Below are 14253 nucleotides of genomic sequence, written 5' to 3' on the forward strand. Positions count from 1 at the left end.
TTTTCTCTTTCTGTGTTTCTTTCTCTTCCTGGAAAGACAAAGACTTCGGTGATTTTATATCTTAACTTTTGTTCAAAGAGACCAGAAAGATGGTACTCATTAACAAAAGGTCAGAACTTGGTATTAACTCCCTGACGTCATGCAAAGATAGTTTTCATTCCCACTTACCCACGATGCCGCCAGAAATCTAAAATTTACACAACTTGTTTGCACAGTGAAGGAGAGGCCTTTGCTCCAGTTACTGCAAATTGCATTATGCGGAAAAAGTTAACCTTGCTTTTAGCACTTTACCTAAAACGACCTATATTTTAGACATTGCTCTCCCACAACCTTTCAGCTTTAAACCCAGAACTAGAAACACCTAACAAATGAGTTTGTGTTATTTTGGCGCATGTTCATTTATGTTATCATGGAATTTGGTAAAGCTGTAAACGGGACAAATTCCCTGCAGGAAGGGGCATTCCACAGGGTCCTTATCAGTACACAGCAGCGATCAGTGTCAGCAGTGAGAACATTGTGATATGCAGAGTTCAAACTGAGACAAAAACACACTGAGAAATAACAGGAGTCCCATAAATACGCAATGTATCTCAATTATCGTTTTACTTTAATTTTGCTTCACCTCAGTCAGTTTTTTTGCAACTAGCCTCAAAAGCTATAAGACAAATTGATCAACTACTTATTGACCCATAAGAAGAAAGAAAGGAAGTAATTTGATAAGATCTTTTCAATTAGCATGAATGATGTAAACTGCAACAATAATGTTTCACAGTTTTCGAAAGAGTAATTCTGCAAAAAAAAAACTGTACATTATATACATCTTATATAGTGTTTTGTATAGACATTATGGAATATAATCAGTCAGAGGTAACAGAAAACTGTTGGGGGCTACTGTGAAGTTTTGTGCAAACTTCATTTACCCAAAGAAGAACTTTTTTAAACAGAAAGAGCAACATGTAGTGAAACCAGGGTTTGAAACTGCATTCTACTGGACTGACATGTTATTCTAATAAAAAAAATGCTGCAAATTCTGCGAATCCATGAGGTCACGTCAGGCTTCGTGTCATTTCATAAGGTGTTTGTGCTGTAGCAGTGTAACTCGTTTACTGTAGTATAATCATATCAGGGGCCGCGAGGGCGCGCAGCAGCAGCAGCGGCCGCGGCGCCGTGCACCCGCGCGTCCCAGTATTTGTACGGTGATTCGCTGGCGGAGCTCAGTCAGCGTTTGACTCGGCGGTGGCAGCGGGGATCGAACACTTCCACTTGTCAGCTTCTTCCCCGACACCCAGCGCGCCCCTCCCCGCAGCCTCAACCATGTCCAAGCTGGACCAGATCCTCGTCCTCGACCCTCCGGTCGACCTCAAATTCAAAGGTAGGTGCGTGGGTTCTGTGGAGGGGGGAGTGTGGGGGGGTTGTGCAGCCCGACTGAGACGACCACCGCCAGTCGCGCTGCTAGCTAGCATGCTAGCGAGCTAGCGTCCACCGCCATTTTAAAGTTAGCCAGTGAGTAGACGGGGGCCGCTGGAGCCTTGCACTGTAGTGACGTGGATGAACCGGCGTGGCGTGCGCCCCTGGCCGGCCCTGCCGCCCGTGACAACCCGCGGGGAAGTGGCGGGGCGGCGGTCCGCGGCTGCGAGACGGATTTCAAAGTGGAAGCCGTTGTTTTATTTTTTAGTCGCGTCACTTTAGCAGAAACACGAGCTGCTACGACTCTGCTAGCTTTAGCATTAGCAGAACGGTGCTCCCTGCTAATAACCCGGACGTTATTTTGGAGGAAATTAACTTATTTTATTCTAGCGACCATTGAATCGTCCGACCCGACACACCTCTCGTGCTCACTCCGAGATGTCAAGCTGCTAAAACGACACGGTCGCCGTTTGTAAACTTGGCTAACTAAGCTACATGTTCACGTTAACATCAACAGTTTATAGCAGTATTACGCTAACTCTGGTTTCCCTGTCCATATTCTATCAGCTGGTCATTCTCAGTGAGGACGATGTTATTGTTTTCCCACATTCAGACATGAAACCACTGTGACCCATTCATTTGAAAACCACTGATTTCGTGGCTGTGACGGTTGATAACGTCCAGCTCACGTTAGTTAGCTTAGCCTGCTAATGCAAAAGTTGATGTCTAAGCTACACCGTTGGCTCCTGTGCAACAACACACGGTCGTATTGTGTAACTCACTGTCACCCAGACCAACATCATCATCATCATCATCACGTTAGAAATCCACGAAGAGTTGGTGACATGCATGTGATTCCAACTGTTGCTCGTGTCAAGCTAAGTGGCCATGATGAGTGATAAATTGGGGGTGAATTATAATGAAACCACCTCTGCTCTCGATCTATTTGGGTTCTGAGTCCCTCTCTGCATTCCTTGCATTTGTCCTGGTTGTTAATCTGTCCCCACTGGGGTCATTGTTCCCAATAAGACTCTTTTATTGGTGCTGAAAACACCACTGTCACCACCAGAGTCACTCTGCTTATTGTCTTCCTGTTTCTGGGAGGTTGATTCTTCTCCTAGATTAGCTCCGAGTGGGTAAAGGTTGTAGGTCCGGACTTGACAGAATTGTTAGAGAGGTCACCGGTTCAAATACCTGCTCCACAGGGTGGCTCTGGGTGGGGTGCACTTCGGCCATTAAGATAGTTCTGTGATGAGGTGGACTCCTTGAAAGTGATTAGTCACATCTCAATGCACCGTTGCACAGTTAGGACTCTACACCTGATGTCAAAGGCTGAGATATTCAAACCAGTAAACATACTCCTGACTGTATTAAACTGGCCTGGTTTTCCAAACTGGCCTGGTTTTCCAACCACAGACTCAACAGTCTGTTGAGTCTGTGGTTATCTTGTTAGGTTCGGTGATTGTGGTGAATAGATTCACGCATCAAGACACACACAGTGTTTGTATATAGGCATTAAACGCAATAAAATAATGTTTATGTATTCAAATCCTTTTGATTGAAGTTAAAATGGAGCCTTTTACGAGTACCGACTGTAAACGTAATCAAGCTCAGACTGGTACAACAGGTTACTGGTTCATGAACCAGTCTTCAGTGTGTTGTTGGCAGACTAATGTAGACGTCTGCCGCTGTGGGCAACTCAATCAGTTTGTTTTTCGATACATTAACGTTTTAAATTGGGATCAAGAGAAACTCCAATATATATTAATTAATGTTTTCCCTTCCCCTACTTGTTTTACCTTATTAAGAAATTGACTTGTTTTGAATTACAGCCAGTCACACGGTTTACATTTTCCCCTCATCGGATTAAACATTTACCCTGTTGTGTACTGGATTGGATGCAAGGTTGAATAACAAAGTCATGACAAAGATAATGTTGATACTGTTAAACTTTAGTTGTAAGTTTAAATGATCAACAATTTATTTTCTTTTGCCCTGTTGACAAACTGAAAGGCATGAGGAAGAAGATCCCAATGGCCGTCTTAAACAGATACTAATGTCTTAATATTAAATTTGAATTATAGCGCAAAACCGTTTAAAACCAGGGACACTATTTCAATGGGAACACACCAGCCAGGATGCCTGAGATCGTTTCCATATTATTCCATGAGTGCTCTGTTCTTATGGGTCAGGCAACATCCATCTTCAACAACACCTAAGTTTTCTAACTGTTGAAGGGACTAAATCTGTCTGCAGGCACAGAGAGAATGAGAAACACCTGCCAAAGTCAAAGTAGTAGCTCCCACTACAGTAGCGGTCTCCAGGACCATGTTTTCTTGTCATTCTCCTGATCTCAGAACCACACACTCACTCAATCGCACCACAGCTGTCGCAGCTGGTAAATATATTTCTGTAGTACAATAGTCCTGGTCCAACCTAATGTATTCATGCTTGAAGCTAAGTACTGTGTGTAATTCAAAGAGTTTGTTCATTGTCCCTTGGCACCGACTTGTTCACCCCTGGTTTGATCCAGCATGAAATTAGATGTGAGATCGGTCCAATCTAAACCAAACCACTAAATTGAGTGTAACTGAAATGGATGGGAGTCGGGCTGTTTGAAAAGGAACACAGTGTGAAATGAAATGGTTCCACTTCGGTCTTTGAAGAGCGATATGAGGAGGAGGACGATGACCACAGCTCCTTCGCTGTCACAGAGACGGAGCTAAATTGGTCTGTGTGTATCTGGGAGCTGGTCTGTTATAGAGCGCCTGCTGGGATTTTGCCAGCAAGCTTGAGGGGCAGCCCTCCTCTCCTTGGCTGATATTTTTAGAACCGGACCGGCCTGGGGGACCCTAGCTCGGCATACGTGGAACAAGATGAGAGAACGTTGCCTGAGCAAGGGTGGCATCTCGGAGCTGGGCAGTGGATGCAGGCTTATGTGGGCGTATATGGGATGTGCACAACTGCTTTCCAGTGTTTTATCTGTTTATAGTCTTGGTTTTAGTGATGTTCACAGTAGGCTGATGGATGATGTTGTCTTCCATTGCTGATGGCTGGCATTCATCATGAACCCCATTGTTTGAGTTCAGGTTTCACCAGGAGCTCTCGATAATTCCGTATGTGCGGTGCATTATCCAGAAGTGTCTGTTTCCTGTTCATCCTACATGCAGGTACAGGACCCCAGAAAGGCTTCAGGCATATCCATAGTCGGGAGGCATGGTTTACTAGCTCTGATGCTAGACAGGTTATAATTATCATGCCTGCCGTGTTCTTGTGATCTGCATCAAGTCCCATATCTGTATCTCAGTGTCCCACTTGTAGAAAATATTTGAAACGTAATTTGTTAACTGTCATTACTGCATTGAGCGAACCACGTGATCATTGATTAACTATGAATCAGCAACGTTGCAGGTTTTTAATGCGTTTACTGAGCAGAATCTTAATTATTTAGACTAAATGGCTCCCTATACTTTACTTTGTCCTCCTATAGTCCTCCAGCTGCAACATACCATCCCCTGTATATCTCTGATAAGCCAATGTCGTAGAATCAACCAACCGATATGTCTGTCTGGCTCTAGAATAAGCAAAGTTCAAGATAGCGTTCACAATAAGCAGGTATTGGCCATGAACAGAATCATATTCTGTCACTTGTCTAATGAACCGCGTTGGAAGCAGAGGCCACGGGTGGAAATATCCGAAGGTTCTGCTGCACCACTGATGAGGTTTTTCAGGTTTCTCGGAATGCTTTTGTGACATAACTATTGAAAACAACGCCTCAGTCATCACCATAATTCTACACGTTTACTTTAGCTGGGTGGAGCTACTCCAATCTGGTCATGCAATGCTTCTTATCTTTATAAGCAGTGGTTGTGAAAGAAGGGTGAATGTGGGCTTTGTGAAGTCCAGAGGTCCAAGCAAGTTGTAAAATTATAGCAGAGAAAGTAGGATTTTAAAAAATGGTTTAGTTTCTTTGACAGTTAATGTTTATGTATGAACATACAGAAGTAAAACCTTTAGCAAATCAACAATGAGAAATGTATTCAAAACATTTTTAAATACTAGCACCTTTTGAATGGCAGGTAAAATATTTGATAGTTGCTCGCTAAAGTTTTTTATGAAAATGTACTTGTTTTAAAACATTGAAATACACAAAGGGGTTGTTAAAGATGAAATGCTAAGAGTATAACTTGAAGCTCCTTTTCCAAATGTATTAAAAAACAATGAATATGATTGTTGCAGTATTCTGGAATTCATGATAATCATAATATTCAAACAATCAAATTTGATACCTTGTTTATATTATACGCTTATGATAGTGTTGTGTAAATCAATCCAGCACATTCTAAATCATTTACACTTCTATGATGCAGCAACTATCGGGTTCACTCTCCAACTTGGTGTGGAGCAAACCTCTCGTTGACTTTCCATTTGCTCAGGGTTGGAATCAAAACTTTTTAATGTACAGCCATGAAAAAAATCACAAATTAACTGATGCATTCTGTCTGACCTCCACTTTGTTTCAGTATCAGTGGAGCAGCACAAACAGCGAAGTGTGTCTGTTTTTGCTGAGTTTTGTAAGCAGACGTGAAACTATAATGGGTCAAATTCAAAATGAGTTGTTATTCAATGATATTTCTATGAGTTATAATAGTAATCTAATACATTAATGGGAAAATTGGACTATCTATGATCACTTCCATCACTGAGATCATCATCTATCTGCATTTTGAGAAATTCATTTTTGTATGACTGGATCAAAAGCACTGTTAAAGAAATAATGTTGAGAATAATTTTTGGCCTCGATAATACTGATGTACTAGCCCATTTATTAAATTCTACAGATTAGACAATCAGTAGAATTTAATAAAAAAAAATCTTCCACGAAACCCAAGTTATAGAGTAGAATTTGTTGGAGTCATAGAAATGCTCGATGGACACTTGCCAAATTGTGTTGCGAGTGAAATCAGCAGACCTCCCCATAGCACCCATGCTGTGAAACCAGCTAACCATGAATCATGGGACATGTTGTTTTTTACATGCTAATTTGTGATGATCGAGTTTGGGGTATCTCTGACTTGGCTTCCAGTTGTTCTCCACATGACATGGCTCATCAAAGCTGGATGGTGCTGACCATGGTTAAGGACCTAATATGAAGCCAGCTCTGTCACAAGATGGAACTCTAACTATTGAACTCCTGATATATTGACATGGGTAGTAGTGCACGACTGTAATTTCCAATATGAACATGAGACACCGTTATGAAATTAGCATGTCTGTAGAACAACCTAATCGATTGGATGTTGTTTGACCTGTGTGAGGCATGGAGCTGGGAGCCAGGGTGGACTTGGACATCCAATTCTTCACGAATGCCTCATGCTTGGGCTTGTATTAATGGGAATTCCTTCCAGCAGGGTTAATAAAAGGTTAAGATGCATTTTTTATATTGCAAAAGGTGACACAGTTGGAGGACAGTTACTTTATTAAACAAGACGCCCTGTAACTACATCTGATTTGTTTTACAGTTTTGGATAACAAAGTCAAAATACTAGAGAACCGATTAAACTGCTGTAAATTGTTAAAAATGAGTGATGGCCCAGTGTCTGTTCTTGGGAAATTTACAGTAAAAGTTTCCAGGCATCCATTTTCATGGATTTCACTATCAAATCAGTCCTGTTAAGTAAGTAGGCCAAGTTGAGATTCAGCCTGACAGTGTTATTCATCAAGTTAATTTTGGTTATTTTTTTTACTTTGGCACCTAAACACTGCCGCCCCTGTTTCTCCCAGAGACGAGGGTTGTAACTTGAAACACTGAGTTTCCTCTATTTCAGGACTTTCACTCCAAACCTGCAACATTTTTAGCCTCAATTGTATTTTATAATAAAATTTGCCAATTTCCTCAAGTTATTACAATTTCATCCAGGAGCATGAAAGCCTCAGCCCTGCTGTGATGTGACTAGTGCAGGATTTTCTGGCAAAAAATATCCTGTTTATTGATTTAGCCATAGGGAGAACAGCTTTTATAATTTGATGGCTCGTCACTGTCAACACAAATGACCACAGGCATCATGTTTCAGGTTGTCCATTCATCAATCTGTCAACATACCATCTTTGTGAATGTGATATCGCTGTAACACCTGGAGTTACATTTCTTAAAAATGTCCACAAACATTCCCTTGGACTCAAATTAATTAAATTCTGGTGGACAAAAGTCCTGGATCTCACAAATCCCGTTTCTGGCCTCGTCACAGCGATACCTCAGAAATGCTGAATCCCAACACAAAAGCTTTTGTGGTTAATCTACTTGTTTTTTGGTGAACCTATAGTAGAGTGCGCTATAAGTAACAATACACTTTTTATTGTCTTTCTGTCCATCAGGTCCTTTCACAGATGTAGTTACCACCAACCTCAAGCTGAAGAACCCCTCTGACAAAAGAGTGTGTTTCAAAGTGAAGACCACGGCGCCCCGCAGGTACTGTGTACGACCAAACAGTGGCGTCATCGATCCTGGAGCAACTGTCAACATCTCGGGTGAGTTATGAGACAGAAGGATGTGGACAATTTATTTACGTGAATCCCCCCCAAAAATCCCCCATCTGAATATTCCTCTGCATGAAAACAGGAATAGTGGCCGTGCAGCCTGTAAAGCACTCGAGCTTACCACCTTAATTACCTTACTCTGATTGGCTGTGGTAATTTGATTGTTTGGCATTTAAATGCAGCTGCTGGAAAATTAGGTTTCTCTCTGCTTTTCAAAGTCCAATTAGCCTTAATCTTGCTACTGTAACTTGGTTTTCGGTTCATAATAGATTATAATTATGTTAGTTGCGTTGTGGGAGTATTCTGTCCCAGCGTTTTGTGTAACTGAAGTAAAATGTGTGCAGCAGTTTGAGATTATGTAAGGTACGAGATGCAGGTACTTCAAGAGCAGGGCAGCTGATTATGTAATGGGATTGTTTTTTGTTTTTTGCGTGTTCATCAACTTGAAAAAATAAAGTGAGACACAAAACGAATGTGTGTGAATATCTATCACTTATTTGAATGATATAATAAAGATATAAATGTCTCTGTTTGTTTGTGTATCTAAACTCTACATTCTACTGATTATTTTTAATAAGTAAGAAGGTAACTGGATTTTAAAAAGATTATCATAAGAAATTATCATCTCAAAATGCTATACATGTGCTTCATTAATTGTCCAACCTAATAATCGGTCTTCCCTGGTTCCATTGGTGAATATAGATTTATGTGGCTTGTCGTTCTTAATGTTAAGTGAAGCTGTTGTTTCTACTGCAGTAAAGATGCCTTTGCTCAAAAGTTTAAACTCATCTTTTCACTTTCCTTCCCCAGTCATGCTGCAGCCGTTTGACTATGACCCCAACGAGAAAAGTAAACACAAATTCATGGTGCAGACAATTTTTGCGCCATCAGCTGTGTCTGACATGGATGCTTTGGTAAGTGGTTTTTATTTTTTAATTAACCTTTATTGAAAGATTGTTTTAAAATGTGTACATTACTATTCTTTGACTATATTCACACTGCCCCATGTGACCCAGATCTAATTGTTTAATGACGGTGTGAACAACACAAATCCACTTTCATATCTAGTTCTATATCAGATACAGATCAGATTATTTTGAAATGGGACGTCAGTCTGAACAGCCATGTGACCCTTATCCATTTATAATAGATAATAGGACTTAGTCATGGACTTTGGGCAGTGTACTGACATTGTGTTGAGTTATTAAACCAAACCTGTTGTGGTAAACATCAAACCAATTCAGATGACCTTCTCTAGTTGTCCACCAGAGGACAGCAGAGGCTCAGTCAGTCAATAAAACACTTAACATACCTGGAGTCTTGTTCATGAACTGGCTTGTCTTCAATGAGGAAGTGAAGAGGAACAAAGGTCTGACTGGAACCTATAAGTGAACTGAAAACCAGTAAGGTCACGAAATTACCAGATAAACAGTTACACTTCTCACTAGTGACTCACATTATTCCCTTCACTGCCTCATGGAGTAAAATCTGTACATTTTTCGTTCTTAGTATAAAATCAGTAAAATGTCTCAGAGTTTAGAAAATGACTCGGTGGAAATTAACATCTGCATTTCTAACATGCAGACCTGAAACCAGTGGAATGAAAAATGTTTACTTTAGACAGTTTGTGGCTTTTTCTTGTGCAGGAAAAAATGTCTGAGGTTTTAAATGAAGCCGTGCATGTTTTATGTAAATGTAATTCCTATAGAGTCAGGGCTGCATTGAATGTGAATACCATGGAGTAGGTTGAATTCATGTGTGTGTGGATAGATTCCAGCTGCTAGCGGTTGGAGTTGATGAATAACATGCCCATTTTTCATCTCCTCCAGTGGAAAGATGCAAAACCTGATGATCTCATGGATTCCAAGCTGAGATGTGTCTTCGAGCTGCCTTCTGAAAATGATAAAGTGGTAAGAGGCGCTGCTGCACATGAAAAACGGCTTATTTTCACGTGACTTTAATCACAACCCTTCAATCTGTCCGTGGACATGCGTTGAATACCGAAGTTTGAAAATTGCCAGAGTAGCGAAGCTTCCCATAGAAGCCAAAACTTTGAGGAAAAACTCCCCTGCTATAGTGGGAAATTAGCAGAAAGTGCTGTTCTCAGTGGAAAAGCTGGCCAATCACATCTCACGTGAAAAAATAGAGAAACCATACCTCCACATGTTTTTTTTCTTTTCTGCACGTGTGTTTCCTGGCGTACTCGCTCTTTTCTATAGATTTTCATCCGTTTCCCTCTTGAGCCTCAGCGGAAATACTTGTCAATGCAATGTCATACATCAGATTTACAAACATTGAAAAGTTCGTATTTACAAGCGAATTCTGAAGAAAACTGTTTTGAAATTCTTTGCTGTTGGATCATCACAGGTGGTAAAAGACAGTCGAGATGTTTTCAGCCCAACAAAGAGTTGACAGGAATTGTGATATAAAATATAAATATATTAAATAAAGCTGCGTTGACTTTATGATGAAAATCTGCACTTGATATTAACAACTGTGTTTTTTCCCATTGAAGAACTCAAAAAGAGTGGCAGAATACATTAAAGTACAATGACTGAAGAACAGAAATATTGAACAATATCTCATTAAACCAAACACAGCTGCTGAAGTTAAATCTGTTTCCAGGCAACTTACTGTAATATATCGGTTGATGTTAACTGTGGGCACAGGGGGCCGGTGTTATGAACTTCACTTTTCAGGTGAAAGTGTCACTTCCACCGTCCAAACTTAGCTTTAAACTGCCACAGTGTGAGCTGCTGAGTCAGGACTATCTTTACTCAGCTTTGGCACGTGAAGCATGCATGTAATGTGGAACATGTAATGTGGAACATGTGAAGTATGTAACCTTATAGGATGGAGATGACGTGTGAGCGTTACATAACTTATTATGATGCAGAAATGCGTGTTGAGCAGAGGGGTTAGAAAGTATAGACTGTGTGCAGGTGAAGTAGTCATTGCCACAAAGTTGTACACACACACACACACACACACACCACTTATTTTACCTAATAAGATCCAAAATGTCGAAGTTAAGTTGTATTTATTATGCATCAAATCTGTTTGAAAACTGACTGACCAGTTAATCATTTATCAAAATGGTTTAATGGACATTTCTACAGCTCTACTGGACACTTTTGTTCACTTTTCTACTGTTTAGTTTATTTAGTCTTAAAATCAATAAGATTATACAGAATATAAATGATTGCCTTAGATTTTGGCCCGAGGGAACCTAGCACCATATCCGGTCCCTGCATTGATTGTCGGCCTTCATTTACAATGCATTAGTTGTGTTTTCATCACAAAGGCCTCGTTTCCCTCTGACGTCACGTTGTCTGACCCACAAAACAAAGCCACATCACACAGGACCTCTGGAGCGACGCGTTTCCTCCCTGGTCTCTTTGATCGCAGCTTCTGGGCCTCGGGACAACGCTGCCTTTCTTTGGCTCGGGGGCAAACCCGTCTCGAGGCTAACCTCCCTACTTAGCTCAGGGCACGCTGGGTTTGACTCCGGTGCTTCTCTCCCTGTCTGGCAGAATGACGTGGAGGCGACCAAAGCGGCCCCGGTGATGAACTCTGTGAAGGCCGATCCAACAACGGCCTCGGTGCCAGCTGCCGCCCCACAGGACGACCCAGAGATGAAGAAAGTGCAGGAGAAGTGCAAGAGGCTGCAGTCTGACATGAACAAGCTGGTGGAGGAGAACCGGCAACTAAAGGTCAGACGTCTTGGAAATAATACTTGTAATATGATTTCATTTTTTTAAAGGATGAAGCTAAAACCAGTTGTCACTAATAGTTTTGGGGGTTTAGCATGAGCTTCTGTTTTTGCCCCCCTGTGGAGAGGTTCGCTGTTTTTATTAACTTCGCTCTGGGTTGTGACATCAGTGGCTAAATATAGCTCTTAACCTTTGAGTTGCAGTGGGATTCATTTTTTTAAAGCTGGAAATGAATGAATGGAAATCACTGGAGTAGGAAGTCTGATGAATTTATGAATTAATCAAACGATTGATCCTATTTTAGACGTATTGTGCCTGTAAGTGTCTCACAGGCCAGAGTTGGCATGTTTTATAAAATCAAAGAGTAAGATGTGTGTAGTGAAGGTGACTGGCAAACTTAGACGTAGAGATAAAGCCAATGCACAAGCTTTATTAGGTGAAATCTGGATCTCTTTGCATCTTGGGCACATTTACACTTTAACTGTCTCTTTTGTGATCAGATCCTCCCTCAAACTTTGATTTTCGATTTATTAGTTTGTGTAACCTCCTCTGTGGAGGTTGATGCCCTCAGGCTGTGAAACCCTCTCTTCACATTCTGTCTTTTCATTCTACAGGACGATGGTGTTAGAATGAGAAAGGCTCCCCGCTCGGACCACATGACAACAAACTCAACTAGCCTCCTCGGCCGAGAAGCCACCACCGCCTCCCTGCCCTCCCTCCTCGTCGTCATAGCCGCCATCTTCATCGGATTCTTCTTGGGGAAGTTCATCTTGTAGACTGGGGGGATGCATGCCAGCCGTATCACCCACCCCGGCTCCGGAAAATCAAAACAGGCCTGGAAAAACAAAGAAGTCTTTCTGTTGACTTTGCCATATCATTGGTAGTGTGGCCTACAGTGAACACATCTGTACAGCATCATCCGAAGGCGTCGCCTTTTTACAATCTCACACGGTTAGTTCACACGGAGAGTGGAGAAAAAAAAAAGAGGCGACAAAAAAGTGATTGCTCCCCCCCCCCCCTCCTCCCACCCCCGTTTTTTGTTTCAGTTTTTTTTTTTTTTTTATGGCTGGATTATACAGGTAAATGTGGCGGGACAATGAAAGATGTTTACTGTCAACGTGGAAGATGCACCTAGAGTGAACCATGGGCCAGAAAGAGGCAGTCAAAAGATTAGATTTTTCTTTTTTTTTTTATCTATCTCTCTCTCTCTCATTCTTTCATTTTCTCTCTCTCTCTCTCTCTCTCTCTCTGTTTTTAATAGGAATTGAATGGAATGTTAGGTGTCTTGTAAATGTTGTTTTAAATCCTTTTAAACAAAAAAAAAAGGAAAGAACTTCCATCACAATGACCTGGCTACCTGTTGCTGGATTGCCTCCGAAGTAAATTTGTTGAGTTTGTAATTTCTACTTCTTGTCTTGGAATGTTCAGGTCCAGCTGGGGATATAGGTGCCTCCTTCTAATACATCTCTGTCCTTTCCTTTTCCTCACAGCACCGATGCAGACTTTATATTATTATTAATATTATTATTATTATACAAAGCATATATTCCTTCTAAGGCAAATATTGACTGAAATAAGGTCTCCATTCTTAAAATCCTGTACCATGGTATTAAGCATTGAAGAAATAAAAATGAAAAAATGTGGTTTTGATAGCAGTCTTTTCCTGTGTCTCTCTTCAATACGCCTCAATATTCATCATTTGATTTGGAAAGGAACGTTGTGTCACTTTGTGCCAAACTCCGACATCAGTTGGACCTCCAGATTGTCTGGTCCATCATTTATTTTTTTCTTCCATATAGCAGTTTCTAGAAATGAACTCCAGAGAATGTCCAGACAGTTTCTGGAGTTTTCCTACATATGAAGGAAGCAGCTGGAAGTTGTTAAAATCCGCCCGGATCGCCAAAACCTCCCGACTCTCGTTGACGTCTTTGTCTTCCAGTTATATGGCTCCTCTTTTTACACCCTGAGATATTTGTATTCTTTCATTCTTTTGTCCATCAGGTGTTAGAAACGTCATTTATCTGGTAATTTTCCTGCTTTATTCTCACATGGACTCAAAGATTCTGGATTATTTCAGGAAAATGTCCAGTGCATGTTTGAAAGCAGTTGATCTGAGATCATCAAATGTTTTTAAATGCATTTGAGATTAGTATTATAATTTATGAAACTCTCACACCTACTTTCTTATGAGCTTGAAGTTCATTCTTTTTTTTAAACTTAAGCAAAAACCTAATATTGAACCGAAAATTAAAAAGCAAATGATTACGAGGTCTTGGCATGATCTATAACTCAAGTAAAATTCAGAACGGTGTCACACAAAGTTCATTCTGTTTCAGAGGTTGTTTTCTATATCACATTACTTTTTCACTGACAAGATGAATCGAGGTGTGATTAATTATATTTATAAATATATATATATATATTCTACATTTGACTGATTTGATGTTGAACCAATAGAAGCTGTTGCTCTGTTCTCCTCAGGTTGATCCTTGGCACTAACATTAGACTGTTTCTGGTATATTCTAGAGGAGAATCTCTCCTCTGGTCATTTGGCCCCGAACTCAACTCAGTTCAGCCTGATGGTTCAAATACAGAA

The 14253-nt window shown here is 40.8% G+C and overlaps 1 protein-coding gene across 1 annotated transcript; it reads left to right on the plus strand.

The window, feature by feature from the left end:
* Positions 1 to 1196: 1196 nt before the first annotated feature.
* On the plus strand, positions 1197 to 13307 carry vapal (VAMP (vesicle-associated membrane protein)-associated protein A, like). The gene is made up of 6 exons (XM_053437666.1): positions 1197 to 1372; positions 7783 to 7935; positions 8755 to 8858; positions 9774 to 9854; positions 11478 to 11657; positions 12272 to 13307. Exons 1-6 carry the CDS (start codon positions 1315 to 1317, stop codon positions 12431 to 12433), a joined length of 738 nt encoding a protein of 245 aa, XP_053293641.1. The 5' UTR covers positions 1197 to 1314; the 3' UTR covers positions 12434 to 13307.
* The last annotated feature ends 946 nt before the right edge of the window (positions 13308 to 14253 follow it).

The sequence above is a fragment of the Pleuronectes platessa genome, chromosome 13 (genome assembly GCF_947347685.1).
Source record: "Pleuronectes platessa chromosome 13, fPlePla1.1, whole genome shotgun sequence".
In the NCBI taxonomy this organism is placed as follows: Eukaryota; Metazoa; Chordata; class Actinopteri; order Pleuronectiformes; family Pleuronectidae; genus Pleuronectes; species Pleuronectes platessa.

Bases quoted from the DNA above. Each gene is read 5' to 3' on its own strand.
- vapal (XM_053437666.1), top strand. From the start codon at position 1,315: ATGTCCAAGCTGGACCAGATCCTCGTCCTCGACCCTCCGGTCGACCTC. The intron at 1,373-7,782 runs GTAGGTGCGTGG...TCTGTCCATCAG, and splicing joins GGTCGACCTCAAATTCAAAG to GTCCTTTCACAGATGTAGTT. The intron at 8,859-9,773 runs GTAAGTGGTTTT...CATCTCCTCCAG, and splicing joins TGTCTGACATGGATGCTTTG to TGGAAAGATGCAAAACCTGA.